The sequence below is a fragment of the Stegodyphus dumicola genome, chromosome 4 (assembly GCF_044657685.1).
Source record: "Stegodyphus dumicola isolate Sdum_Otavi_A_Nest chromosome 4, ASM4465768v1".
In the NCBI taxonomy this organism is placed as follows: domain Eukaryota; kingdom Metazoa; phylum Arthropoda; class Arachnida; order Araneae; family Eresidae; genus Stegodyphus; species Stegodyphus dumicola.
Window position 1 is genome coordinate 169644193 of NC_140771.1, and position 27442 is coordinate 169671634.

The 27442-nt window shown below is 30.7% G+C and overlaps 1 protein-coding gene across 7 annotated transcripts; it reads left to right on the forward strand.

Annotated features, from left to right (window-relative positions):
- Positions 1–239: 239 nt before the first annotated feature.
- On the forward strand, positions 240–27190 carry LOC118187296 (histone acetyltransferase KAT7-like). 7 transcript variants are annotated; one of them, XM_035357484.2, is made up of 4 exons: positions 300–344; positions 5800–5856; positions 18911–18975; positions 20456–27190. In XM_035357484.2, exon 4 carries the CDS (start codon positions 20467–20469, stop codon positions 22297–22299), a length of 1833 nt encoding a protein of 610 aa, XP_035213375.1. In that variant the 5' UTR covers positions 300–344; positions 5800–5856; positions 18911–18975; positions 20456–20466; the 3' UTR covers positions 22300–27190. The 7 variants fall into 7 exon arrangements, with proteins under 7 accessions (XP_035213373.1, XP_035213379.1, XP_085671886.1 ...); XM_035357482.2 differs by lacking the exon at positions 5800–5856 and having other exon boundaries at positions 240–344; XM_035357487.2 differs by lacking the exon at positions 5800–5856 and having other exon boundaries at positions 255–334.
- The last annotated feature ends 252 nt before the right edge of the window (positions 27191–27442 follow it).

Below are 27442 nucleotides of genomic sequence, written 5' to 3' on the forward strand. Positions count from 1 at the left end.
TTCGAGTATTGCCAAGCACGAATAATTTACTACCCTAGAATTTATATTTTATTGCGTGACATATTATAGGTATTAGAGCTAATTTTACCTTAAAAAATAAGTATGTTTTAGAAACATATTTTACATAATAATGCAATGCCGCTTGATGGTTCTAAACTATCAAACTAAAAAGTAAAAGTAAAGTATATTTTAGAGAAGAGTAGGCAGTACACAACTCAACGTATTTAATCTAAGAAATAGTCGTTTTTATTTTTATTCATATTTTAATTACAGATGTCGAATTGAAAGGTGTTATGTACTTTGATAGTAAATAACTGATACATTCTTCTAAAAAGTAAAGAGAAGTGCGTCTTTATAATCATATTATTTTTAAATATTGCTGATTCCGTAATGTTAATGAAAATGACTTATCATACTTCGTAAAGATTAAGTAATGGATTTTTTCCCCCTTATTTATTTCTTTTGCGAACATTTGAAATCATTGAAGTTTATGAATCTGTTTATTTTGCTTCCCCTAATTCTTGATGTATATTTATATGGCTTTCTGATTTCGGTATAATATCAGTTACAAAAACAAAACAATATATATATATATATAATATACCATTAGAAAATTTATTTCCTATTGCGATTCAGTTTAATTTTCAGCGTCTTAATGCGTTTGATTTGGCCCACTAAATGTACCAGAAGTATATGTGTTACATTTGTTATTTAGGAGTGTAATGTTTCATACATAGAATAATTTCTGTATTTTATTTGTGGCAAGGAAATTATTCAATTAAATGCTGTTCAGAAGGGAGTTTTTGAAAGTATATTTCCAAAATTGGCAATATTTGTTAAGTTTTTCGCTTAGAAATCACCTACCTATAATATATTATATACTATGTATTTTGTCTGACGTAATTTGGGTTTTTAATTTCTGTACCAAATGGGCATTCTGTATGTTTTTTCGAATTCATAATAAATAAATAGTGTGCATATCAAGGTATCATATATTATATATATATAATTAATTCCCTTACAACACTGTCCAGAAGAATGTAGGATGGAATTCAGTGTTCAGGATTTTTAATAGAATTTTATGATTTAGTGAAATTATTAATTATGACCACAAAAAAAGGGGGGAATTGATGTTTCTGTATTTGACAGTATAGTATAAAAAAGTTATCTATAATTAATTCCCTTACAACTCTGTTCAGAAGAATGCTGGATAGAATTTGGTTTTCAGAATTTTTAGTAATATTTTCTAGAATAATAGTAAAAATATTTGAAGCAGCTCAAAAAAAAAAAAAACGATAAATGTAAACCCCTTCATCAATGGTGGTAACAGTTCAAAACCGGTAATCCAACGGATTCACATGACCGAAGGTATAACCATTCCCTTACATTGTTTTTGGTTCCTTACATTACTGTTTGTAATTTTACATATTGTAGCATCACACTGATTGCCAGCATTTGCACAGGTAATTTATGTAATTATGACCACAAAAAAAGGGGGGAATTGATGTTTCTGTATTTGACAGTATAGTATAAAAAAGTTATCTATAATTAATTCCCTTACAACTCTGTTCAGAAGAATGCTGGATAGAATTTGGTTTTCAGAATTTTTAGTAATATTTTCTAGAATAATAGTAAAAATATTGGAAGCAGCTCAAAAAAAAAAAAAAACCCGATAAATGTAAACCCCTTCATCAATGGTGGTAACAGTTCAAAACCGGTAATCCAACGGATTCACATGACCGAAGGTATAACCATTCCCTTACATTGTTTTTGGTTCCTTACATTACTGTTTGTAATTTTACATATTGTAGCATCACACTGATTGCCAGCATTTGCACATGTAATTTATTCTTCAGTTATTCATTATAAGTCCCATTATAATTATATAATTCCGATGCTATCTTTTTAAAATTTTTTAATGCTGAATAGATAGAATTATCAGTTAAGAAAGTTGTCAAACACGTACACTTGTCTGCAGTAATGAGTCTCAGAAAGAGTATTGCCTTCATTGAAAACATGTTCCCTGCAAGCAGCAGAATCAGCAGAAATTCTGATGCTGCTGAATAGCAGATCTAGTCATTCTTAGACAGGCATGGGTATTATGGCCATCAAAGTGTTAATTACTACACAAATTTTGTTAATCCTACAAGTGGCGCAAATACCTAATCCAAAGAATAGAAAATGCAGTCTCTGAAAGTAAAATTGCAAAAAAAGTGGTCTTCACAAAGAAAATCTATCTGATCACATACTTGAATACCTATTTTGGCATGAAATTAATCATGATAGTAAGATCCATTCATTTTAAACCCTTTCCTTTTAGGGTAATACGTCTCTGGCAATTTACCTAATGTCATAGGTTTTAGAAGAAAAAGAGAGGCCTTTTTCAGGGCCATAAAAACCCTAAAAAAGAAATGAAGTAATGCTAGAAATAAGTATACAAGTTTTTAAATTTTTTTTATTATAATCAAATTAATTAGAAATATACATGAATAATAATGCTGTCATTTACTTTCATATGCTTAACATCATGCTTTTCTACTAATCGGAATTTGTGTTAAGTAGCATGTTTAACTAGCTAATTTTAAATTGCATATGCTTAGTATGCTTTTCTGCTAACTGAATTTAATTGCACTAATTATCTTGCTTAAGAAACTAAATTGTCTTATATATGCTATACTTAATATCATACTGTGAATTTAATTGCACTAATTATCTTGCTTAACAAACTAAATTGTCTTATATATGCTATGCTTAATATCACACTGTGCTTTAAATATCATGTTTAAAACACTAAATTTGACTTCTGTTTTGCTGTTACCAATGGGTTCTTTGTGGAAGAAAACCCAAAACAATAATACCGGGGGGGGGGGGGGGGGGGGGGGAATAAAAACTTGAAAAAAAATATTTTAATGCCAAAATTTATTTTTGATGTTACAGTACAAAATCCAAGATCTAAAATCATCAGGACATCAGCAGTTTCAAATTTCAGATTTAATTTAAATCTTGTAAAATGGCATTTAGAAATTATAAAATTAAAAATGTTAAATGCTGGCTTGTTTAAAGCATTTTTATAACCTTATGGAAACTAAAACTTACCAAAAAGGCTCAAATTCAACGTTTATTTTGTTTTATTAAACATGTCTTTCAGCATAAGTGTTAAAAGTCATTTCAGTTTTTGTGCTAATATTTTCTCTTTAATTTTACTGAGAAAGATAGATACAAAGTTCTATTGCTCTAGCCCTATAATTGGTGTTAAGAATTCACACTAGTAATTTCAGGCTTTTTATTCTCAACAACCTCTCTCACTTTTTTTTACTATTGGTGGTGAATTTTTTGGATTTAAATTATGCTATAGTTTTTTCTATTCTTTAATTGTGTCAGCAGTGGCCGAGGGGTAAAATCACTGAACACTGATAGCAGGGCCGTTCCTAACGGGGGTGTAGCCCATAAAAGTGCACGGGTGGCAAAAAGCAGAAACGGCCTGACTCTCGTGATACCATGACTAAATATGGTACTATTCGGTTTTGAGGGCCGTAAAAAATCGGCAAACTATTGTTGATGCCAGTGCTTTCAAAAATAATTGCGGCAACCATAATGCAAGAAAGGAAGTATAATAGTAAATAACTATCTAAGATTGATGTTTTAATTTAGATGAAAGGTTAATTTCATATAATCCTTTTTTATTATTATAATTTATATAAAAAAGGCTAAACATGACCGAATTGAAGCATAAGAGTAAATAACTATTTCAGATCATTATTATAATTTATATAAAAATTGCTAAACATAACTGAAAGGATTCCTTCATCGTTATTTCGCTACCGAAGTTATCGCTAAAACATAATTTCATCTCGTTGCAGGGGCGTAGCTAGAGAGGGGCAAGAGGGGTCATCTGTCCCCGGGCGCAGAATCCAAGGGGCGCCAAACTGATGTTACGACATTTTAGAATTAAATGTTTTCCATCCTTAGCAAGCAGTAGGGGGCGCGAAATCTTCAGTTGTCCCTGGGCGCTGAAAACCCTAGCTACGACTCTGTCTCGTTGGTTGTTCAAACATAATTTTCTATAATGAATGATGCTTTTTCTTTGAAAGAATTCTCTATAAAGTGAAGAGTCAACCACTTATTTGTTTGCCACTTTTTACAAGGGTAAAAACAATTGGATTTTTTTCAATGTTCTTTTACTTTTTAAGTGAAAATAGGTCGATGTGTACATAGATAAAGTCAAGGGTGTGCGTAGTGCCATTTTTGTGCAATTCTGGGATTTTTTTTTTCAAGTGAAAATAGGTCGATGTGTACATGGATACCGAGTATGTGCAATTCTTAAAAACGCGTCAAGCAGTGGGAGATTCTGCACTTTGCCCAAAATTCTATTGCAGACTTCCCTTGCACAATTCCCAAATTGTTAAATCCATAAGACATCAAAAAAGGATTTAAAAATTAAACTAGTATTTCAATTTAATATAAGTTCTTAAGAAATATAGAACTATATAAACTTACGCAATCTGAAATCAGGGCGTACGCTAGATTTGGCGCGCTGTTAAATTGTCGCATTTGCTAGATTTGACACTTTTGCGCATACATTTTCACTGCAAATTTTTTACGGTTCTCAAAACGGAATAGTACCCTAAATATTTTAAATTCATTGTAAGTACTTTTTATACAATTTGTCACATGTAAGTACAGTCAAAAGTCGTTAATTCGGACACCCATAATCCGGAATGATCTATAATCCGGACCTCAAAGCTAAAAACTTTCTGCGCATGCACCGCGTTGACGCATGCGCATAGGCGTTTAAGCGTGTGCGTAAGACCTTTACGACTGCACATTTGCATGTGCACAAGCGCAGAATACGTTTTCGCTGCGCGTTTAATGTATAACGGACGGTATAAGCTAAAATTATATAATTTCTATTTCAGTTAATGTTGATGATTGTGTTGTTCCTTAATCTTCGAATTGGATCCGGCTTATTATTTTTTGCAGACTGTAAGAGCAATTTTATAAAAGTAAGCTTGAACTTTCGATTATGTCAAATAGAATTTCCGATGCTGGAGCTCCCAAAGGATCTACAAAAACGAAAACACGGCACAATACAAAGCACATCTAAAAAACAGGCAAAGCTGTTATGATGATCTCCGAATACTCCAAACTCTCTCAGAATTCAACAACCGAAAAACTGTCTCTCCGCTCTCATATAATTTTCTCCAGCTGCCGAGAAATCTCTAGTACCTTCCAATTCTCAAAATTAAAAGATGGCATATGAGGGCTGGATACAATTACATATAGGATCTAATACAGTTTTCATTTATAATACTTATTATATTTATAAAGGGACCAGAACAAAATGTGGTACTTTTAGCCAAATTTGATGACAAAAATTACTTGTAAAAATCATTGCCAGCTTGGTGGTATCTCGCCAATTTAGTGAGGTGGCCATTTACTGATAAATAGACTTATCCCCTGTGATTTTTTCTGGCAGAACTTTGTCTCTTTCAAGCATTTCATGTTGCATTATACAAAAAATTGTACAATTTTAAATGTAACTTCACTAAAATGATTTACATAGATAAAAAAATTCATAAGAGTATAGTAGTAAAATTATGACTAATTCCTATTTTTATCGATATCGGAAATTCTCCATTGTTTTTTTGATATGAGAATATATGTAATAATTTCTTTTTCTGTTCTTTTGCTTTAAAATTCTTTCAGATTATGACTTATGATTATGACTTATATTTTAGATTATGACTATGAGTATTTAATATAAAAAGGTGTAAATAAATAAATTATTCCCTGTTTTAGAAAGTCAGAAGATGGGGCATTTGTGCTTATGAAAATGACATTTTATACAGTAAAAAGGTGATGTATACATATACAGTACAAAGTCCATAATCCGGACTCGTCGGGACTTTGGCGATTCCGAATTAGGGCTTTTTCCGGATCATCAATTTAAATCTGGTAAGATGGCATGCAGAAGTTATACAATTAAAAATATGAAATCATAATTTATGAAATAAAGAACAATTATGATCTAAAGGGTATCAAAATTTACAAAAGAAGCTTAATATTTATTTATTAAACATTTCTTTCAATGTAAGTTGTATAAGATGCTTCCACAAAAAATTTTAAAAGTTCCTTTTTCTTGTGTCATATATAGTGGACTTTCCAATGCCATACTTTGCGCATAATGTTGAGACGGATAGGCCTTTATCCATTTTTTGCAGCAATTCCACTTTTTGTTTAATGGACATCGAAACATGCTTTCACTTTGTAGATCCTTTGGCAGCTCCAGAATTGGAAACTCTTTTTTACATAATCAAAAGTTCAAGCTTAATTTTTATAAAATTGTTCTAACAGTCTGCAAAAAATAAGAAGCCGGATCCAATGAAAGATTAAGGAACAGCGCAATCTGCAACATTAACTGAAATGCCTTGGATAATTTTAGCCTAGCCTATATCGTCTGTTATACATTAAACACACATGCATAAACGCATTATGCATTTACGCATGCGCATAAAGTTTGTAGCTTTGAGGTCCAGACTATAGATCATTCCAGATTACGGACGTCCGGATTACAGACTTTGTACTGTTACAGACTGTTATGATAAATTGTTAAAAATTTAACCTTCACAATTATTTATTAATTTTATTTTTGGAGAAAGGGGTTAGTTTATTACAGTATATCCTTTATTTGGTATTTAAATGTGTTATTTGGTGGATTAATTTTTGTGCTTTAAAAAAAAAAATGATTAGTTATCAGCTTAATTATCATGTTTGTATCCCATTATTGCTATAGCATTTCTAAAACTCTTTTTACGGAAATCTTTGTTATTGATAATCTTTCTATTATTATTAGCGGTTATAGTAATAATAATTTTAAAATATAGAATAGCTATCACCCCTCCCTTTGTTTTCCCTTTTTCTTCTTTTTTGTTTGTTGTTATTGACTAAAAAGTTGCATTTTTGGTTTCTTGTTAGACATATTCAAGCAAATGAGAACTTGACGTAAAGAAGCTGTGAATATGCTTAACATAAACTAAAATTGCATTTGCTGATTTAAAATTAGTACGAATTTCCGTCTTTTCAATCCTTCCTTTCCTTTCTTCTCTTCTTCTTCTTCTTTTTTTTTTTTTTTTTTTTTTTAATTCAATATCAATTCTTTTTGTGATCCAAATGTGAGAATAAATGTAAAACTCCTCTATACAAATGACAGTAGTGCTCCCCTGCATTTGGTTATGTCCTTCAAAAGGGCTATAGGGGATCTGCATTGAAAGTCACTAGCATAGCGTGTGCATGACCACTTCTAGCACTTTCAGGAATAAAAAATTAACCTGCTGTCATAAGTTGATTGCATTTCCTGAAGAATAACCTTTGACATGTGAGTGAAGGCTTTTCTTTGCTTGAAATTTTCAACTTCTATCCAAGGGGGAAAAGTCCTACATTCAGAAATTAGAATAAATTTTTAGGACTTATGTATAATTAAAATAAAATTTGTTTGTTGAACTTGTGGTTAATTTACATAAGAGAAGTGCTAGAGTCCTTTTATTTAGGGCTCCAATGCACTCCAGCTAAAATTATCATTTATCTCAAAAACTGAGTCGTACTAGAACTCAGTTTAAGCTCTGCTCCCAGTAGATAACCAAATGTCTCAATTTTTAATTGAGACATTTGGTTGACATTTGGTTAATTGAGAATTGAATAGCCTTTGCCAACGAATTTGATTTGAATTGTCTTAATCTAGTGTTTTGTTGTTTGACTTCTGAATTAGTGTAAACATTTATAGAACTTTATACAATACAAAGTCCGAAATCCGGACTGGTTGGGACCTTGGCGATTCCGGATTTGGGATTTTTCTGGATAATAGATCATCAATTTAAATCTAGTTAGATTCGATGCAGAAATTATACAATTAAAAATATGAAATCGTAATTTATGAAATAAAGAACAGTTATGGTATAAAGAGTATCAAAATTTACAAAACAAAAAAAACAAAACAAAAAAGAAAAGAAAAAAAGCTTAATATTTATTTGTTTACTTTATTAAACATTTCTTTCAATGTAAGGTGTGTAAGATGCTTCCACAAAAAATTCAAAAAGTTCTTTTTTCGTGTGTCATACACAATGGACTTTCCAATGCCATAGTCCTCGCGTAATTTTGAGACAGATATGCATTTTTATCCATTTATGCATCTTTATCCATTTTTTGCAGCAATTTCACTTTTTGCTTAATGGACATTGAAACATGGTTTCGATTCATAGATCCTTTGGCAACTCCAGAATTTGAAATTCTTTTCAACATAGTCGAAAGTTCAAGCTTGCTTTTATAAAATTGCCGTAAGAATAACAGTCTGCAAAAAATTATAAGCTGGATCAAATTAGATTAGGAAGCAGCGCAGTCTGCTATATGAATTGAGATACCTTAGAATCAGTAAAGATAATTTTAGCCTAGCTTAATGCCGTCCGTTATACATTATTGGCTGTGTATCACAAGATTGGTGACGAAAGCCAAGTTGTTTCGCTAAATTTTGTCTTGCTCCTATTGCGTATTAAATTAAGCCTGAATTGTATTTCAAGTTTAATTATCTACAATACCTGCGTTTATTTCTTGCACATGCTAAACTCCCACTTATACTTAAGGCTTTCTTTATCTAGGGCCGGCTCTCGATACCGCCTGGTGTAGTCTCTATGTGTCCTAAATTCTGCTACAAAGCGCCTTCCTAAGTTCTAAATTTTCACCGTGCCTAAACTTTGGATCTAAGTGTTTTCTCTAAATCATAAAAACTTCTCATCCCTTAATTTCATCTTCTCTAAATTCTGCCGTCCGGTGCCTGCATATTCCGCCGCCGCTTCTAGGTTTATGGTGAAAAACATATCAGTTATTCTTAATTTAAGTAGCACTAAATGTAATCTTTTGGCCTATGTGTTTCATTAACAAAATCTATTTTTAGCATATGAAAAGAAATTTTTGTTGAATTTTCCTTGTCAACATTACTTAGAATATTTAAACATCTGTAATCATCGCCAAGTGTAATGTTAGCATAAAAGGTTGCCATATTCTTGTTATTTAATTACTAATATAAAAAATAGTTTAGACATCACTGCATGAGTTATTACTGAAGCTGTCATGTATTGATAAACATGCAGTGATGAAAGCAAAATGTAATAAATAATGACTTTGCATAAGGCATAATAGGCTAATGTTTTGGTTTGAGATGTATGCCAAGTAGATACTCAGCTACAGAGCCAAATTATTAATCTCACAAATTTATGCTTACATGATTGTTTTTCCATAATGAGGTATTTTATTTAGTGCCTAAGTGAAGTTAAGAATTGGAATTTTTAAGTGAAAATCTCCACATACAGTCAAAAGTCGTTAATTCGGACACCCATAATCCGGACCTCAAAGTTACAAACTTTCTGCTCATGCGTCATGTTGATGCATGCGCATAGGCATTTATGCATGCGTGCAAGACCTTTGCGGCTGCGCACATGCGTGTGCGCATGCGCATAATACGTTTACGCATGTGCGTTTAATGTATAACGGACGGTATAAGCTAAAATTATCTAATTGTCTATTTCAGTTAATGTTGCAGATTGCATTGTTCCTAAATATAATAATTGGATCCGGCTTATTATTTTTTGAAGACTGTTAGAGCAATTTTATAAAAGTGAGCTTGAACTTTCGATTATGTCAAATAGAATTTCCAGTGCTGGAGCTCCCAAAGAATCTACAAAGTGAAAGTATGTTTCGATGTCCATCAAACAAAAAATGGAATTGCTGCAAAAAATGGATAATCCTTTGTTTCTCTAACCATTTTGAAATCTGTTTATCAATTTCACGCTGCTCTACGCAGGGGTGGAGGGGAAAACGCCGCCGCGCGCTATGAATTGGATGTTGATCTGTCAGCACTATCCTTATCTTTAGGGCAGATTTTTTTATTTTATTTGGCTTATAATTCCTTACTAAATGTAGTATTTCATCTCGATGTGCTCCGTCTTTGATATGATTTAAATCAAATTCCTCGTCATTATAATTCGCTTCCGATAGTGAAGAAAGTGACACAGAGGTTATTGAAAACGAAAAAATTTCGATTGACAAATTAGTCAGTATTCTCGACACAGCAATTATAGGTCTTGAACAGCAGAACTTTGTAACTGAACAAGAAATTATGTCTGTTTATAGAATTAAAGAGAAAGTGTTATCACATAAAACGAAGCAACTTAAACAACTTACGTTGAAAGAAATGTTTATTAAAGTAAATAAATATTAAGTTTTTTTGGTTGATCTTTACAATATGGTAACTGGTAGTTTGGCGACATTTTGAAGGCGATAAAGGTTACTACCTGGCACTTTGGTAATAATGTGAGCAGTACTCAGTTCCGATTACGCATTATTTTGTGTGAGGGAAATGAGAGATCATGGGATATGTCATGTGATATTAATGGACGAATTACGGTTCTTTAATCGGAAAAGGGGGGAAATCGGGAAAAAATCTGGAAATTTTGTATTTGGCTTTATTCTGTGTTGTGTGAAGCAGTGTTCGTGAATTTTTGGATCCCATGGCCGTAACTAAAGTGAATTCGAAATGGGTATTTATGTATGTATTAATTTAATGTATGTGCTCATTTATATTTTAAGTAGTGTTTTTGAATTTAATTATATTTTAATGAAATGATAGTTATTTTGTGAATTTTATGTTTGTAGGAATTTGGTATACATTTTAGTTGAAGTAAACGTGCATGGAAATAATTTAAATATCTGACAATAAGTATTTGTAATGGTTGCGGTATGAATTCGTTGGTGACGTGCATAATGTAATAGATGATTTAGAGGTAAAAGTTTTTGGATATTTTATTTATTTTATATGTGGAAATGTTCATTACTTTTTCACGATCAGGTAATTTCATATATGTTCTTTTTACCGGGTTTAAAGATTGACAAAATTGTCATGTATTTTCGTGAAATTTTTCTAATTTATGAGAAAAAAGCAGTGTACATGGATATAGTGAAGGGTGTGCGCAGTGCCATTTTTGTGCAATTCTGGGATGTTTTTTTAACTAAACATAAGTCGGCGTGTACATGGTTTAGTGATATTTTAATTAAATGATAGTTATTTTGTGAATTTTATGTTTGTAGGAATTTGGTATACGTTTAAGTTGAAGTAAACGTGCATGGAAATAATTTAAATATTTGATACTAAGTATTTGTAATACTTGCGGTATGAATTTGTTGGTGATGTGTATAATGTAATAGATGATTTAGAGGTAAAAGTTTTTGGATATTTTATTTATTTTATATGTGGAAATGTTCATATTTGGAAAGGGTAAATACTTTTTCGCGATCAGGTAATTTCATATATGTTCTTTTTACCGGGTTTAAAGATTGAGAAAATTGTCATGTATTTTCGTGAAATTTTTCTAATTTATGAGAAAAAAGCAGTGTACATGGATATAGTGAAGGGTGTGCGCAGTGCCATTTTTGTGCAATTCTGGGATGTTTTTTTAAGTAAAAATAAGTCGGCGTGTACATGGTTTAGTGATATTTTAATTAAATGATAGTTATTTTGTGAATTTTATGTTTGTAGGAATTTGGTATACGTTTAAGTTGAAGTAAACGTGCATAGAAATAATTTCAATATTTGATACTAAGTATTTGTAATGCTTGCGGTATGAATTCGTTGGTGACGTGTATAATGTAATAGATGATTTAGAGGTAAAAGTTTTTGGATATTTTATTTATTTTATATGTGAAAATGTTCATATTTGGAAAGGGTAAATACTTTTTCGCGATCAGGTAATTTCATGTATGTTCTTTTTACCGGGTTTAAAGATTGAGAAAATTGTCATGTATTTTCGTGAAATTTTTCTAATTTATGAGAAAAAAGCAGTGTACATGGATATAGTGAAGAGTGTGTGCAATGCCATTTTTGTGCAATTCTGGGATGTTTTTTTAAGTAAAAATAAGTCGGCGTGTACATGGTTTAGTGATATTTTAATTAAATGATAGTTATTTTGTGAATTTTATGTTTGTAGGAATTTGGTACACGTTTAAGTTGAAGTAAACGTGCATGGAAATAATTTCAATATTTGATACTAAGTATTTGTAATGCTTGCGGCATGAATTCGTTGGTGACGTGTATAATGTAATAGATGATTTAGAGGTAAAAGTTTTTGGATATTTTATTTATTTTATATGTGGAAATGTTCATATTTGGAAAGGGTAAATACTTTTTCGCGATCAGGTAATTTCATATATGTTCTTTTTACCGGGTTTAAAGATTGAGAAAATTGTCATGTATTTTCGTGAAATTTTTCTAATTTATGAGAAAAAAGCAGTGTACATGGATATAGTGAAGAGTGTGCGCAATGCCATTTTTGTGCAATTCTGGGATGTTTTTTTAGTAAAAATCAGTCGGCGTGTACATGGTTTATGTGTATGTGTTATTTTGAAAAACGCGTAAGGAGTATGGTATTGTGCACTTTTTCTCAATTTTGCAGTGAATATTTGTCATGATTAAGCAGTTTTGTTAGATAAAATTTCTAGCATAAGTGTAATTCGGCTAGTAGATTGTTGGAAGAAGTGTTCAGTAGATAAAAAGAAAAGAAACGTGTCTTTACTTCGTGAAGACAAAATGGCGGCGGGAAAAAAAAATAGAAGGTTGCTGTAGGAGAGTTGGTCGCCAAATTTTTGCCAAAAAGACGCCAAGTTACCATAATGTAAAGATCAACCTTTTTTTTTTTTTTTTTTTTTTTTTTTTTTTTTTTTTTTTGTAAATTTTGATACCCTTTAAATCATAATTGTTCTTTATTTCATAAATTACAGTTTCATATTTTTAATTTTATAATTTCTGCATGCCATCTTACCAGATTTAAACTGATGATCTATAATCCGGAATCGCCGAAGTCCCAACGATTCTGCATTAACGACTTTTGACTGTATTTATTATGGAAGGAAAAATCAAATGTGCATATGTAAAGCATGAATAAAAAAAAAAAGTTTTCGGCTTTGAGGTCCGGATTTTAGTTCATTCCGAATAATGGACATCCGGATTTCGGACTTTGTACGGTATAAAGATTCAACCAGATATTTTCATTCAGTATGTAGTCATTAGGTTCATTTTGTAACAGTAAACTTGAAAAGTATGTGCTGCATTTGCTGGGATTTGAAATCCGAATTTTACAACTGCTTGCAAAACTTGCTTCCATTTGCACCGGGAAGGCACAGGAAACTTTTGACTTAGTCATGACGATGACGAATTATCGCCCACTATATTTTAGTTTGTGCCACTGTAGAGCATCTTAAAATTTTTTTAGAGGAGGAGATGTAAACAATTTGCAATGCTGTGTCTGAGATTCAAGCTCCCAGACACGGAGACTTTGAAAGGACTTTGATAAACTGAAGTTTTCCTTCCCTGCTCAAAATTTTGTCAGTCAACATGAGAATCTCATAGAAACTTCTGGTTTTTGGCTTATGAACCTTCTAGTTTTCATATTTCTAGGTTGGCAGCTATGGTGATACATTATATATTACTGCCATTGATATTTTTAATCACAGCTCTCTTTAAAATAATTAAAGCTAGTGTTTAAAAATCTGGAATATTGGCAGAAAATAGCATAATAGTTGTTAATTATAGACGCTTGATAATATATATTGTATTAAAAGGAATATGGAATTTTCTGATTATTTGTACCTGTACCAAAAATCGATAAAGAGTATTACAAACTTTAAAAAAATGTTTGTGTGGCTACTTTTTATGAAAAGCACAAAATTTTATATGTCCAGTATTTACAGATCTACTGATTATAGATGCTGTTCCGTGGAATGACAGCTAAATATAAAGCTTGTAAATCCATGTGTATAGTAGAGTATGCATGTCGTTTGTATGCTTGAAAGTTGGCCAAAAAAATAGAAAATTCTACTGAATTTTAAAACTGAAGATGGAGATAACTAGGAAGTGTCTGGCAAATATATATTTAATAGGTTATTTGGTACTTCCTGACCAATATATTCCTCATAGATATATTGTTGATCTGACGCCAACTTAACAAATCATTATTTATTATACTTTCCTTTCATAACTGCATGTTTATGAAAACATGACAAATTGAGTAATGATTCATGTAGCGATGCCTAAACAATTTTTCTATGCTAGTAATTGAATAATAAAGGAGTGTGGTAATCTTTTATGTTGACATTTCGCTTGACGATGATTACAGATTTAAGTTAAATGCGCTAAAAAATGTTGACGAGGAAAAATTTACCAAAAATTTCTTTCCCATATACTAAAAATAGATTTTGTTGATAATACTTGTAGTAAACCCAAAGATTACATTTAGAGCAATTTGAATTAAGAATAACTGATTTGTTATTCACATAAACCCAGAAACAGTGCCAGGGCTCGTATGGCCGCATCGAATCGCAAAATTTAGGACCCACAGAGACTACATCAAGCGGTAAGATATCTAGACCGGCCCTCAAAAGGGCTTAAATATATTGTGGGAATTTATTTCTTCAAAACTCTGATAAACCTGTGCAAAAAATGGACATGCATGTGCAAAAAATAGATATAAATATAATAAATAACTAAACTAATATGATTCAGTCTTAATTGTCTCAGTGCGCAATAGAAGCAAGATAAAATTTAACGGAACAACTTGTCGTTAGTTGCCAGGTTCATGATGCATAGCCAACTATGTATAGTGAAAGATAGCCAAATTTGATGATGAGAACCGCTAATTTTAAAGGTTTTCGGATATCGCAAAATAACAGTGAAATTTTCCAATTAATGGATTTTGTAAAGAAATGTGGAGAAGTGGTAATAAAGATGATGTAAAAGAAGTTTTTATTTCATGAATAACAAAATCTGTAGTATGGTTCTAGATCCAGGAAATACTGCTACCGGTAGTGACAGAGAAGTTACTGAAAACTAGAAAATTTCAATTGACAAGTTAGTCGGAATTCTCAAAACAGCAGTTACAGGATTTCAACAATGTAACTAAACAAGAGATTATGTCTGTCTACAGAATTAAAGAGAAAGTATAAACACAAAAAACGAAGCAACATAGAACAACTTACATTAAAAGAAATGTTTAATAAGGTAAACAAATGAATATTAAGCTTTTTTTTAAAAAATTTGATACCGTTTAGATCATAAATACTTTATTATTTCATAAATCATGATTTCATATTTTTAATTTTATAATTTCTACATGCCATCTTACTAGATGTAAAGTGATGATCTATTATTATCCTGAAAAATCCTAAATCCGGAATCGCCGAAGTCCCTACTAGTCCGGATTTCGGACTTTGTACTGTATTGTAATCGCAAAAAGTTTCAGGCAGCATATTTCAACGAAAATATCCATTTTGACCGCTATCAAATGCAACTTAATGATGTTTTTGCATGACATCTGTATGTAAGGACAGAATAATTTTAAAAGATTTTAAAATTAATTATAATTTCCTCCAAAAAAATTATAAAACTGCTTTAAAATGAATTCTGAAGAGAATTTTTCGTGGTGTCTACGTACGTTCATCCGTACGTACATATCTCGCATAACTCAAAACGAGTAGCCTTAATTTAACTTTACTATTTATTCTTTTAAATATATATATATATATATCCACTCTGTTACCCAGCTGATTGATGTCAGTTTCTTTATTCTTGTATGTTTGTAAATTGTACACTTTTTGCTTTAAAAATGATTGAATTATGTTGTTCTTATCTTCCGGTTTAAGCTTTTTATGCCTTTAGGAAATCTGCAAGCAATATTTGTGGAATTATCAACAATTTAAAAGCTGTTTAAGTGCCGCTAAGTCTAATTTTAAAGTAGAATGTTTGACATATTTGTTTACGTTTGAAACAGCAGAATAGTAGATTTCTTGCCAATCTAGAGAGACTAAGCTTCGCAACAACAAAGATAACGTCTTCATTTATTATTGCGAATTAAATCATGCTTAATCCTTTTTGGAATTTTTCGAGGATATAATATGTGTTTGATTTACTTCAAAATTAATATAGATATTTTGAGTTTTCATGTATTTTTGCCTTGTCGCGAAGTGAGAACTGAATTAATTGAACGAGAAATACTGAATCGTCCATGAAGAACTGTTTCTTTTTTGTTTTGTTTGCTTAATTTCTTTTATACATCGTTGTAGATTTATTATAGTATTTGAATAGAACATGTGGCAATGATTAGATAATTCTTCAAATGATATAAATTTTTTGCATTCTGAATTATAATATGAACGAAATATAACACTGTTAAGTGAACTTAGCACCAGAATGCCGCTATGGTAAACAAATATAGTGAATTTTGAAGAGTGCATTTATTCTATTGTGGTTTATGCAATATCGATGAAGTAGATTTAATTCAATAAGTTTAAATTAAATGCAAGAAAAAATGCATATAATTTAATATTCCGTACAAGGAAGTCGTATGGTGTTTACATCATATTTTTTAAATGTTAAGATAGTGTCAAGCTTATCGGCACGTTTATGTTTGCTTCTTGCATACACTTTGTGGCTGCCTTGCTTCTGCAGTTGCTGTTAATATGGCATCAAAAGTATTTTCTTGTCCCAAAGACTTTTACCGCATGAACTCTGCAAGGTAAGATGACTTTTAATGATGGGTGCTTCAATGAATTTTATTCCACTATTTAACGAAAGTGCCACAATCTTTCACTATTTTGTATATGAGCAGCTATTGGATCAACAAAATTAAATTTATAGTTCATGGTAAGAAGTATTTAATTTGGTTTTCCCATTTTTCAATTTTATCAAAATGGATTTTATATCCTTATCAACAATCTGAATAAATCATCAATCTCTCTTGAGCATGGTAAAAAAATTTTTGCCGTGGTGCGGTTGCTTCTCTATTCCTAACATGGACAAAAATTCACATAGTTTCCTCACAATAACTCATCAAATATCCAGTATTGTGGAAGAACTTTGCCAGCTTTGCTTTTTCCCTGTGCGAATAGATTTTTATTTATATCCACAATTTTTCAGGGTAACATATTTGCTTGTTAGTTGTCTCTTTAGATGTAGAGAATAAACTTTTCTCAAAAACTGCTTCGGTTAATACAGTACAAAGTCTGAGATCTGGACTTGTCAAAACTTCAGCTATAGAATTTTATAGATTTTTAGATCATCAGTTTATATGTAATAAGATCATGTAGAAATTATAATGTTAAAAACATGAAATAGTTGTTTGTGAAATAATGAAGCATTTTATGATCTTGAGAGAATTAAATTTAATAAAAAATAAGTTGAATATTTATTTGTTTGCTTTATTAAACATATCTTTCAATGTAAGTTGCTCAAGTTAACTTCATTAATTTCTTGTTCAGTCACAGAATTCCCCTGTTATTGTCAAGGCAACAAACAATTTCCATTAAATTTTCAATCAAAATTGTTTTATTACAACAGCCTCTTGATCACCTTCGTTACTATCTGTAGTGATATTTTCTGCATTTAGAACCATGCTACAGATGCTTTCAAGATTCAGTTTTAGACATTATTGCATGCCTCATTTCTCAAGCAGTAAGTAACACAGGTCACATGGGGATGAAAGCAAAAAAGTACAGTGCACTTTTGATTATCCAAGGTAATGCTGAAAAAGCAGAACATAAATAAACCAAACTACCAATTTTTATGTATGTTATAAGCATTTATTTCTTTTAAAAAAATCAATAATTTCACTTTGTTTATGAGAATGTTTAAATATTCATCGAATTTCACTGCACTTGTAAGATTTTAAATCAATAAAAGAATAAGAAGAAAATATGTACAAAACAAAAAATCCCAGCGAAAAATCCAGCGATAATCAAAACAATGCCTTCGATTATGCACATGTGAAAAGAATTGTACAAGATATTCATTGAACTAATTCTAAAAATGCACATCATCAGCTTTTAGAACATGCTTGGACTTATGCATGTTTGTTTTTTATGCACTCCAATAGGAGTAAAATCAGCAATGAATTTTGGTAAATGTTTCAGTTTGAGATGTATGCCAAGCAAAAGGCAGTTACAGAGCCAACAAATTATTGATTGTATAGATTTAAGTTAATAAATGAATACGTTCCTTCAGCATGGAGGTGTTTTATTTAGTGCTGAACTGAAATAAAGAATCAGAACCATTCACATACTTTGTTATTAAAAAATGTCTACTGCACATTTGTGAAGCATTAAGCATATACTAAAGCGAGATGCTACTTTAGGGATCTAATTCATACTCCCTTTTTTGCCAAAAGAAGGGAAAGAGGTTAGAAGGCCCAGATTTCATACTTTGTACTTTAGTTGTATTTTCATAAAGGCTGAGTTATTTTTCCTGCCATTTTATCGATATCAGTTCCTATGCCCAAAAGTCACTAAATTACTGTACTTCTTAAAACAATATTCTGAAATTACTGAACCATGGTCAAAACAGATGCTTCTCTTTCACTTCCAACTTTTTGTGTTGAATCTCCGAATCCCTTCAAAAAAGAAAATACATTAGTATGTGGAATAATAAGCACTCTTGTAATATGAGAGAATAATGAGCGATCGTGAATTATTAGGACTTATATACTAAAAAGAATAAAGTAATAATGCTGTATCATTTTAATTTCATTGCAGAAATTTTAGCTGCAATAAAGCTGAATTTTTATGAAGACAGTTAAAATTTCTAGATTGGAGAAAATTAATTTAAGATTAAAATCTCATGTAGGAACTTTGATATATTTATATATAGGAACTTATATATATCATATATAAGTTTGTAGGATATTTTAATGCTATTTATTCATAAATTATTTTATTTATTTTAGTGATAATATAATGTATACTTTAAAAAAAACATTCTTTTCTGCTTTTTTCTGTCAACATTTTAAATGACTTTTCAATATTACCATTTGTTTTTTGTTAATAGTGCCAAGATCATTGATAAATCACCAACACAAACCATTTTCAAATGATCTGCAGTCCTAATAAGAGGTAAAGATCTTTGAGTAAATCTTGTATTATTGTTATTTTCTTTTTTTCACATAAATGTTAATAATTTATGATAACTCAATTCTCTCATCTCAAAAAAGGTCTGAGTATTACACATGTTAGCATTTTCTTTCTTCAAAAAAATGTTTGATTTATCAAGAAATGAGAGAGGTGCTATATGTTTCGTGTAAGAAAGACACATTTTACCTCATATCTAAATACATGAAAGTGGTTAAAACTACATATCAATGAAAGTATTTGGCGTTATTCTGAAAATATTGTGTACAAAAACAAAAAATCTGTTCATATGGGCAAAAACAAAGCTAGTAGGATTCTTCCACAATACTGGATATTTGGCATACTATGCTGAGAAACTAGTGAATCCATTCTCACTAAGTTTTCAAATAGAGGGGGCAACCATACTTTTTGCAAAAAATGTTGACTGTGTACAAGAGGATCAACAGTTTATTTAGTCTGTTGGTGAACAGATACAGAGAAACTAGAAAAAGCAGTTTAGAGACATTTTGTGTCTGATCCAATAAAAGCTACTCTTACACAAAATGTTGAAAGATTGTGGCACTCCACTAAATGATAAAATAAAAAATCAGTGAGGCACAGTTTGCCATCATCATGGATGGTGACAAACTGTGCCTCGCTGATTTTTACTCCACCACTTAATGGGAATATGGTGATTTCATGCGAGAGTCCTTGGGATGGGAAAATGCATTAGTATCATATTAAGAGTAGTATTAGAAACATGACAGCCACAAAGTGCATATGAGAAGTAAGCGTGAAATTGGTGCTAATCCTGGGACCAAAAAAATGGGGGATGATAATCATACGAAAAAGTTTTTTTCTTACTATTGCAACTAAGTAGAAATTGCCAGACTTTTAAAATAGGCCATTTACATAACCATTCTTTAGACAACCATGCTCCCAACAATCCATCATTCAAGCAGCATTACTTTTTTTCGTTTTTGTTATTTTTGTCATAAACCAAGATTTTATAGCCACATTATGAAAATTTTTGTCTTAAATTCTATTTGTAAAGATTGCTTGTGAAATTTGTCAGCAGTGAAAGAAACAGCTATAAAAATTGCTGGAGAAATATAGTATTTTGCCACAAAATTACTAAAGGGAACAATGATGAAATGTGTTTAAAGATAGCCAATGCACAGTGATGCCTCTGCAGTTCTCTGATGTTTTTTTAAGTAAAAATATTTCTCTTTGCACATGGGAAGAAATGCAGCCTTTAAAGTTAGATAAGGTATTCTAAAAAAAAATGTGTTATATTTATTTTTACTTTATCATATAATCCTTATTTATTAATTAAAATTTGTATTTTAAATTTATTTTATTTACTTTCATGTATTTTTGCTATGTTGATAATGTTTACTGATTTATGATAAATATCAGTAATTTGGGTAAAAAGTTATCTTTATATTTTGTAATTCCTGATTTAACTTTTATGTTTTATGTTTAGGTTTGAAACTAATGAATGACGAGATGTTCTCTGAAACTGGTTCTGAAAGTGAGGTAGTTCATTCATCTAACAAGCGAAAAAGAGGACGTCGGAAGGCCAAGTCTGTTGCTAAGCGTGCACAAGAATCCGATAGCGAAGCAAATGATGAAGAGTTGCACAAAGTATATCCAACACGTCAAGCTATACAAAGTATGCGTTTGCAAGGTTCCAGCAAAAAGAAAGAATCAAGTCCTGATTCTGCAAGTGAAGATTCTCTAAGTTTATCAAAATCTAACTCTTCCAGTAGATCAAAAAAGAATTTCAGGAACTACAAAGAAAGTAAACAAGATGCATCTGATGATGGATGTGGTAGAAAAAGTAATAGCAAAAGCGAAAGTTCAAAGTGGAAAAGAGAAAGAGAATTTACAAGTGATTCTGCTAGTGACACTCAGGGATCTGTTCGTAGCAAGCGTTCCAGAGGACCAAAAAAGCGTGGTCGTGCTAGAGCTGTATCTGAAAATAAATGCCCAGCAACTGATTCAGAAGTTAAAGAAGAAAAAGAACCAAAATGCCCAGTACCTGGATGTAACTCTGAGGGGCATCTAAGTGGAAAGTATCCATCTCATTTCACAGTGACAACTTGTCCTCTGTATCACAATACCACTGCAAATGCATGTGAGAACTTGTACCATTTGAGAATGCAGCGCAGAGTTGAAAGGCAACAAAGTGCAGAACAGAGTGCACTAAACAAATTTGGTCTGCGTAAAGTTGGGCCTAGTCCAGAGCAGAAAGAACAGTACAGATTGATCCAGGAGCAGAGGAGAAAATCATTCAATCCCAAGGTGAAGCAAAATGGGGCCTTTTCTGATAAAGAAGTAAAAAAAGTTGATGATAAAAGTAGAGAACCACCATTAAATAATTTAGCTCCTTTATATGACATTGAATTGTTTAAAGAAGCACAAGCTTGTGCTGCAGAAGATTTTGAAGAAATGCTTCAACAACATAAGAATAAAAATGATAAGATACATACTCTTGAAATGGGGAGGTATGAAATGGATGTCTGGTATACTGCACCTTATCCTGAAGAGTACCAGACTTTACCAAAGTTGTATATTTGTGAATTCTGCTTGAAATATATGAGCAGTCCAACAGTTTTGCGAAGACATCTTGCAAAATGTATATGGCGTTATCCACCAGGTGACGAAATATATAGGAAGGGAAATATTTCATTTTTTGAAGTGGACGGACAGAAGAACAAAACATACTGTCAGAATTTATGCTTGCTCGCTAAGCTTTTTTTGGATCATAAAACATTATACTTTGATGTTGAACCTTTTCTTTTTTATGTAATGACTGAAGCTGACAATGAAGGAGCACATATAATTGGATATTTCTCGAAAGAAAAAAATTCCTTTTTAAATTACAATGTATCTTGTATTTTAACACTTCCTCCTTATCAACGACAGGGTTATGGTCGTATGCTCATCGATTTTAGTTACTTACTCAGCAAAGTTGAAGAAAAAGTGGGTTCTCCTGAAAAACCTCTTTCTGATTTGGGTTTAATTTCATATCGAAGTTATTGGAAAAGTATTCTCTTAGAATATTTAAGCAACTATGAAGGAAAAGGAATATCTATAAAAGATCTTAGTCAAGAAACAGCTATAACTGCATATGATATTGTAAGTACATTACAAGCTTTAGGTTTGTTAAAATACTGGAAGGGAAAGCATATTGTGTTGAAACGACGAGAAGTGATTAATGATTATATTGCTAAAGCCAAAAAACGTCGTCCAGATAAAGTAATTGACAGAGAGTATCTTCGTTGGGTTCCGCATACTGTGAATAGTAATTCAGTTGATCATTAAGCTGATACTTCTGTAACTGCATTACACTAACATTACAATTTTTTCACATGTTTGTTATTCATTGATAAAGGTTTGCTGGTTATATACTTATAAAGTTTTAAGAACTTCAAAGGGAAAAAATTACTGAAGATGGGTTATGCAAGTTTTTATCAAAGAAAGTAACTTTGGATTTTATTTTGTATATATTTCAGTAAGAGATTACAACTATACTAGTTATTAACTTTTTACTCTTTTAATTTATCTGTTTCAATAGTGCATAATCATGACATATTTTATTTTTTATGTATATTTTATACTGTTTATTAATTAAATGAATTTAAAAATCATGCATAAATATATAATGTTTTAAACACCCTAAATTAATTTTGCATATCATAATAATTTATAAAATGTAGTTGTTATATATATGAACAAGTTATTATATTACCAATGAATTATGATTAAATTGAACTTCCCCCCCCCCTTTTTTTAAGTCAGAACAACAGAAAGAAAAATTCATTCCTGCCTCACTTTTCATTGTCTCCTAAGTACTTTTTGATGGAGTTACTTTTTTTATTAATATAGATATGTTTTGTTTCTCAAGCATTATTTTTGTAGTTTTTATACAATATGTATGCTGAATGACCAAAACATTAGAACTCACCTAATAGTTACACTTCTAGCTGAATGAGACCCTTTAGATGCAAGAGTATTTGCAAGTCTTGCTGTTGCATCATCTTCCTCAACTCTATCCTAATATCAATCTCAGATTCCTGGATCTGATATTTTATTTGGTTTTATGCAGGTTCATATAGTTGATCCTCACTTCACAATCTGCTAGAGCTTAGATGTTCTTTGAGTTATGCTTGGATTAGTGGTAAATCTCATAAGAAGGTACAATTTACTAAAAAAAATTTCCCTCATACTACACATGATCGTATTTCCAATGACAAAGCTTTTTGTTCATCACACAGTTGTTCCTCTCTTGGCTGAGATTAGCTTGGTAGTATGGATTTATGGCATTGCTAGGCTAATGCTATGTCTGTATCTTTCCATCGATCTGATGCAGATGGAATGAAGCTAAAATTAATTTCACATCCACATTAACATTCATAGCTAGGATCAAAGTATAACCTATTCATGTTCCACCAAATTCTAGCTTTAGTTAAGTATGAATCATGTTAAAATTTTTGTGGTTTTTTTATGCTGATTTCAGTCAACATTGTGAGCAAGAGGTGGCCCCATTTGGGCTTTACATGTTGGTATGCCCAAAGCTCTTCCGGCTTTACCACCGAAGTCTTGGTTTCTCATCATATTTATCATATCTTCCAGTTTTTAAGTTCTACCCTTTATTAAGGAAAATGTTTCCCAACAATAAATGAAATTTATTTTATTTATTGAATTAATGAAACTTAAATTAGGCAAATTCCATTCTCCCATCTCTAGTGATTTTTTTAAAAATATATAAAATTGTACTTAATCTGAATTTTATTTTTTCTTATTACATTTTATTTATTTTATTAAATTTCATTTGATCTGAGTTGTCTTAATCTCTTGATCTGAGTTGTCTTAATCTATTTGTAGTTTTTATTTGAAAATTCAAGGAATTCTTAATCGGTTGATATTTAATTATGTTTAATTCAATATTTTTTATATTGCCAAGTTTATCCACATGAATAACTATGTACATTAATTATTAATTTTATTTTCATTCTATTTAAAAGTACTTATACTCATAAAAGCTTTCCTTGACTACTTGAGGTTTTCTCAGTGTAAATGTGTAAGAAAATTAAAAAATGAAATTAGCCAAGGAACATAAAATTTAGAATATCCAATGAAATGCTAATATGTTTCACATCAGAATTGAATTACAAATAGTTCATTGACCTAAACCATGCATTCACTTTATAAAATGAGTTAAAGTCCATTTGGAATTAACTTTGAAATAATGTCACCGCACATCGTGAAAACATGCTTATTCCTTCCTTTTAAGATTTCAAGGCAGCCATGGTATGCCCATTGATGGTACAGATGTGGTAGACTTAATCCTGTTATTCTTAGGAATTGTAAGATTGTTACAACTTCAGGAGAAAAATGGCATGCATATTTGGTACTACAGTACAAAGTCTTTAATCCGGACGTCCATAATCCAGAATGATCTATAATACAGACCTCAAAGCTACAAACTTTCTGCGCATGCGTAAATACATTTACGCATGCGCGTTTAATGTATAACGGACGGTATAAGCTAGGCTAAAACGATCTAATTATCTATTTCAGTTAATGTTGCAGATTGCGTTGTTCCTTAATCTTCTAATTGGATCCGGCTTATTATTTTTTGCAGACTGTTAGAGCAATTTCATAAACAATAAGCTTAAACTTTCGATTATGTTAAAAAGAGTTTCCGATTCTGAAGCTGCTAAAAGATCTACAAAGCGAAAGCATGTTTCGATGTCAAACAAAAAAAGTGGAATTGCTGCAAAAAATGGATAAAGGCATGAAGAAAGTGACAGAGAGGTTAGTGAAAATGAAAAAATTTCGATTGTCAAGTTAGTCGGTATTCTTGGCACAGCAATTACAGGACTTGAACAGCGGAACTTTGTAACTGAACAAGAAATTATGTCTGTTTATAGAATTAAAGAGAAAGTATTAGCACATAAAACAAAGCAACTTACATTGAAAGAAATGTTTAATAAAGTAAAAAAATAAATATTAAGCTTTTCCTTTTTATAAATTTTGATACACTTTAGATCATAATTGTTCTTTATTTCATAAATTAGAGCTTCATATTTTTAATTTTATAATTTCTGCATGCCATCTTACCAGATTTAAACTGATGATCTATAATCCAGAATCGCCGAAGTTCCAACGAGTCCGGATTAAAGACTTTATACTGTGCATATTAGGATAATCACCTTAGTTACCAAATTTTAAGAATGTGCCAAATTCTGGCAACTTGGTCAACAACTCTTCATGCAACATTACCATTTTGTTATATGGTGTTTTTGTTGTATTCCAAGCTTCAATGGTTTTTAAAAATAAATCATGATATTTTAGAGACTTTTAACAGAAGAAAAAGAATTGGGAATTATAGTTGAAAAAATTACATATTATATACTTACATTTTAAGTAAGTATTTATTTACAAAATCAATCAAGAAACCTACTTACAAGTGGGTTTTTGTTTCTATTGTGCTGATGGAAATTTCGTAGTGGTTGCTTTAAAGAAAGCATTTGTTCGCTTTACTGATTTTTGAACAGAAATTTTTCTATTGTATGCAAAGCTCACAAGCACATATTTAAAATGAAGTTTAGGAGAAAAAATTATTATGTTGTACATACAAGTATAAAAACCATTAGAACCTGGAATAGAATAAAAAGGGTTGCTTGCATATTATTGTAACCACACTGCCACAATTAGGTGATTTTTTACAGATGAAAAGGTAAAAGTTATTTATCCAATACAAGTTGGTGGTTTTCGTAACTGTTTTTCAAGAAGATTCCCAAACCATCGATATTTATTGTCAAATATTATTACCATATGAAAAGAAAATATACTTTAGCAGATTAAAATTAATACAAATTATTAAATAAGGATTATGGGATATATTAAACAATAAAACATATTCTTTTCCAAATCTCTGTAATTTTTTGTGCTGTTTCGCTCTCCATGTACACAATGATATATTTTTGCTCGGCATTGTGCAAACCTCTACAGCTACTATCTCCTTTGTTCCCTTTAGAAATTTTGTGGCAAAATTTTTGTGTTCTTTTGAGAAATTTTACTGTAGTTTCTTCTATTGTTGGCATATTTCCCAAACTTGTGTATTTTAAAATGAAGTTAAAGGCAAAGAATATCATGATTTGTTTACAAAAACTGTTGGACTTGGAATACAACAAAAAGATCACATAAGAAAGTGCTGACATCACTTGAATGAAGGATTGTTAAAAGCACCGTTGCAAAACTTTGGCATGTTCTGAAAATCTGACAACTTTTGCTAAGGTAGTTATGATAACACATAAGTAACTAAAATGAACACATACATAAATGATGATATCTCTGATTTATACAGGATTTCTAAAACTCATCAGTTTTTGAAAATTTTTTTGATTTCTGCAAGGGGATTGTGCTAATTATGCGAAAGAAGTTCCTAGTTGTCATATATTATATGTCAACAATGCATCTATAGTCATTGCTAACCTCAGCATATGTATTCGTTTTCAGTGATTGGTTAACACTTACAAGAACCCCTATTTTTTGCCAGACTTTCATTTATTAGCATATGTTTTTATCTACTTGGGGATTTACAGTAAAGACTTTTAATCACTGATGTTTCTAATGTTTTGATCATTCAGTGCATATTTGAAAAAAAATTTAATTAATTTCCCATAAGAATAAATATTTGTATTTTATATTGTGCTAATTTTGTATTAGGTACATAAAAAATGTAATTTTTTTGTATTGTTTCTTCAAAGATGTTTATTTGTAAAATTCATCAAGTCATCTTTCATTATTTCTAGTAATTATGTATGTTTTTATTTTTCTTATTCCTTTATCATTTTTGTTGTCTTTCTCCTTTAAAATGTTATTTATGGTTCAACATATGTGCAGAATTTCTTTCCAGAAGTCAAATTTCTTTTTTCAACTTGGGATTTATTTATAATCAGTATAAAAATTACATTCTGAAAACTTGAATTTTTGAAATATATTTACTTTTTCTACCTGTACATCATCCAGAGTTTTACTTTTAATAAAGCAACAACCTTAATGATACAAAGTTCGTGAATAAGTTTGGTTCATCATCATATTCATTGATGATTTTGAACAAATTCAAATTCATTAAGGTGTTTTAATTTATTTGACACATTGTGTATGAGTTACGAGTAAATGGCTGTATTTTGAAATCAGAAAATTTGTATTGTATTTAATTAGTGTTGATTTTTATGATCCAGCTTATTAAAATATGGCAAAAGAAAGATGTGAATTCAAAGCCTGCAGAAAAAACACTGAAATATTTACAACAACAAAAAAAGTATATATATATTTAAAGTTTTATCTTGTTAAATTTTAAATGAATTTTATATTAATCAGTTTATGTTTGTCCATATTGATTTATTTTTAAATTCTGAACAGTTTTAAAAATTGGTATTTTGAACCATTGTAA

Bases quoted from the DNA above. Each gene is read 5' to 3' on its own strand.
- LOC118187296 (XM_035357482.2), top strand. From the start codon at position 20,467: ATGAATGACGAGATGTTCTCTGAAACTGGTTCTGAAAGTGAGGTAGTT.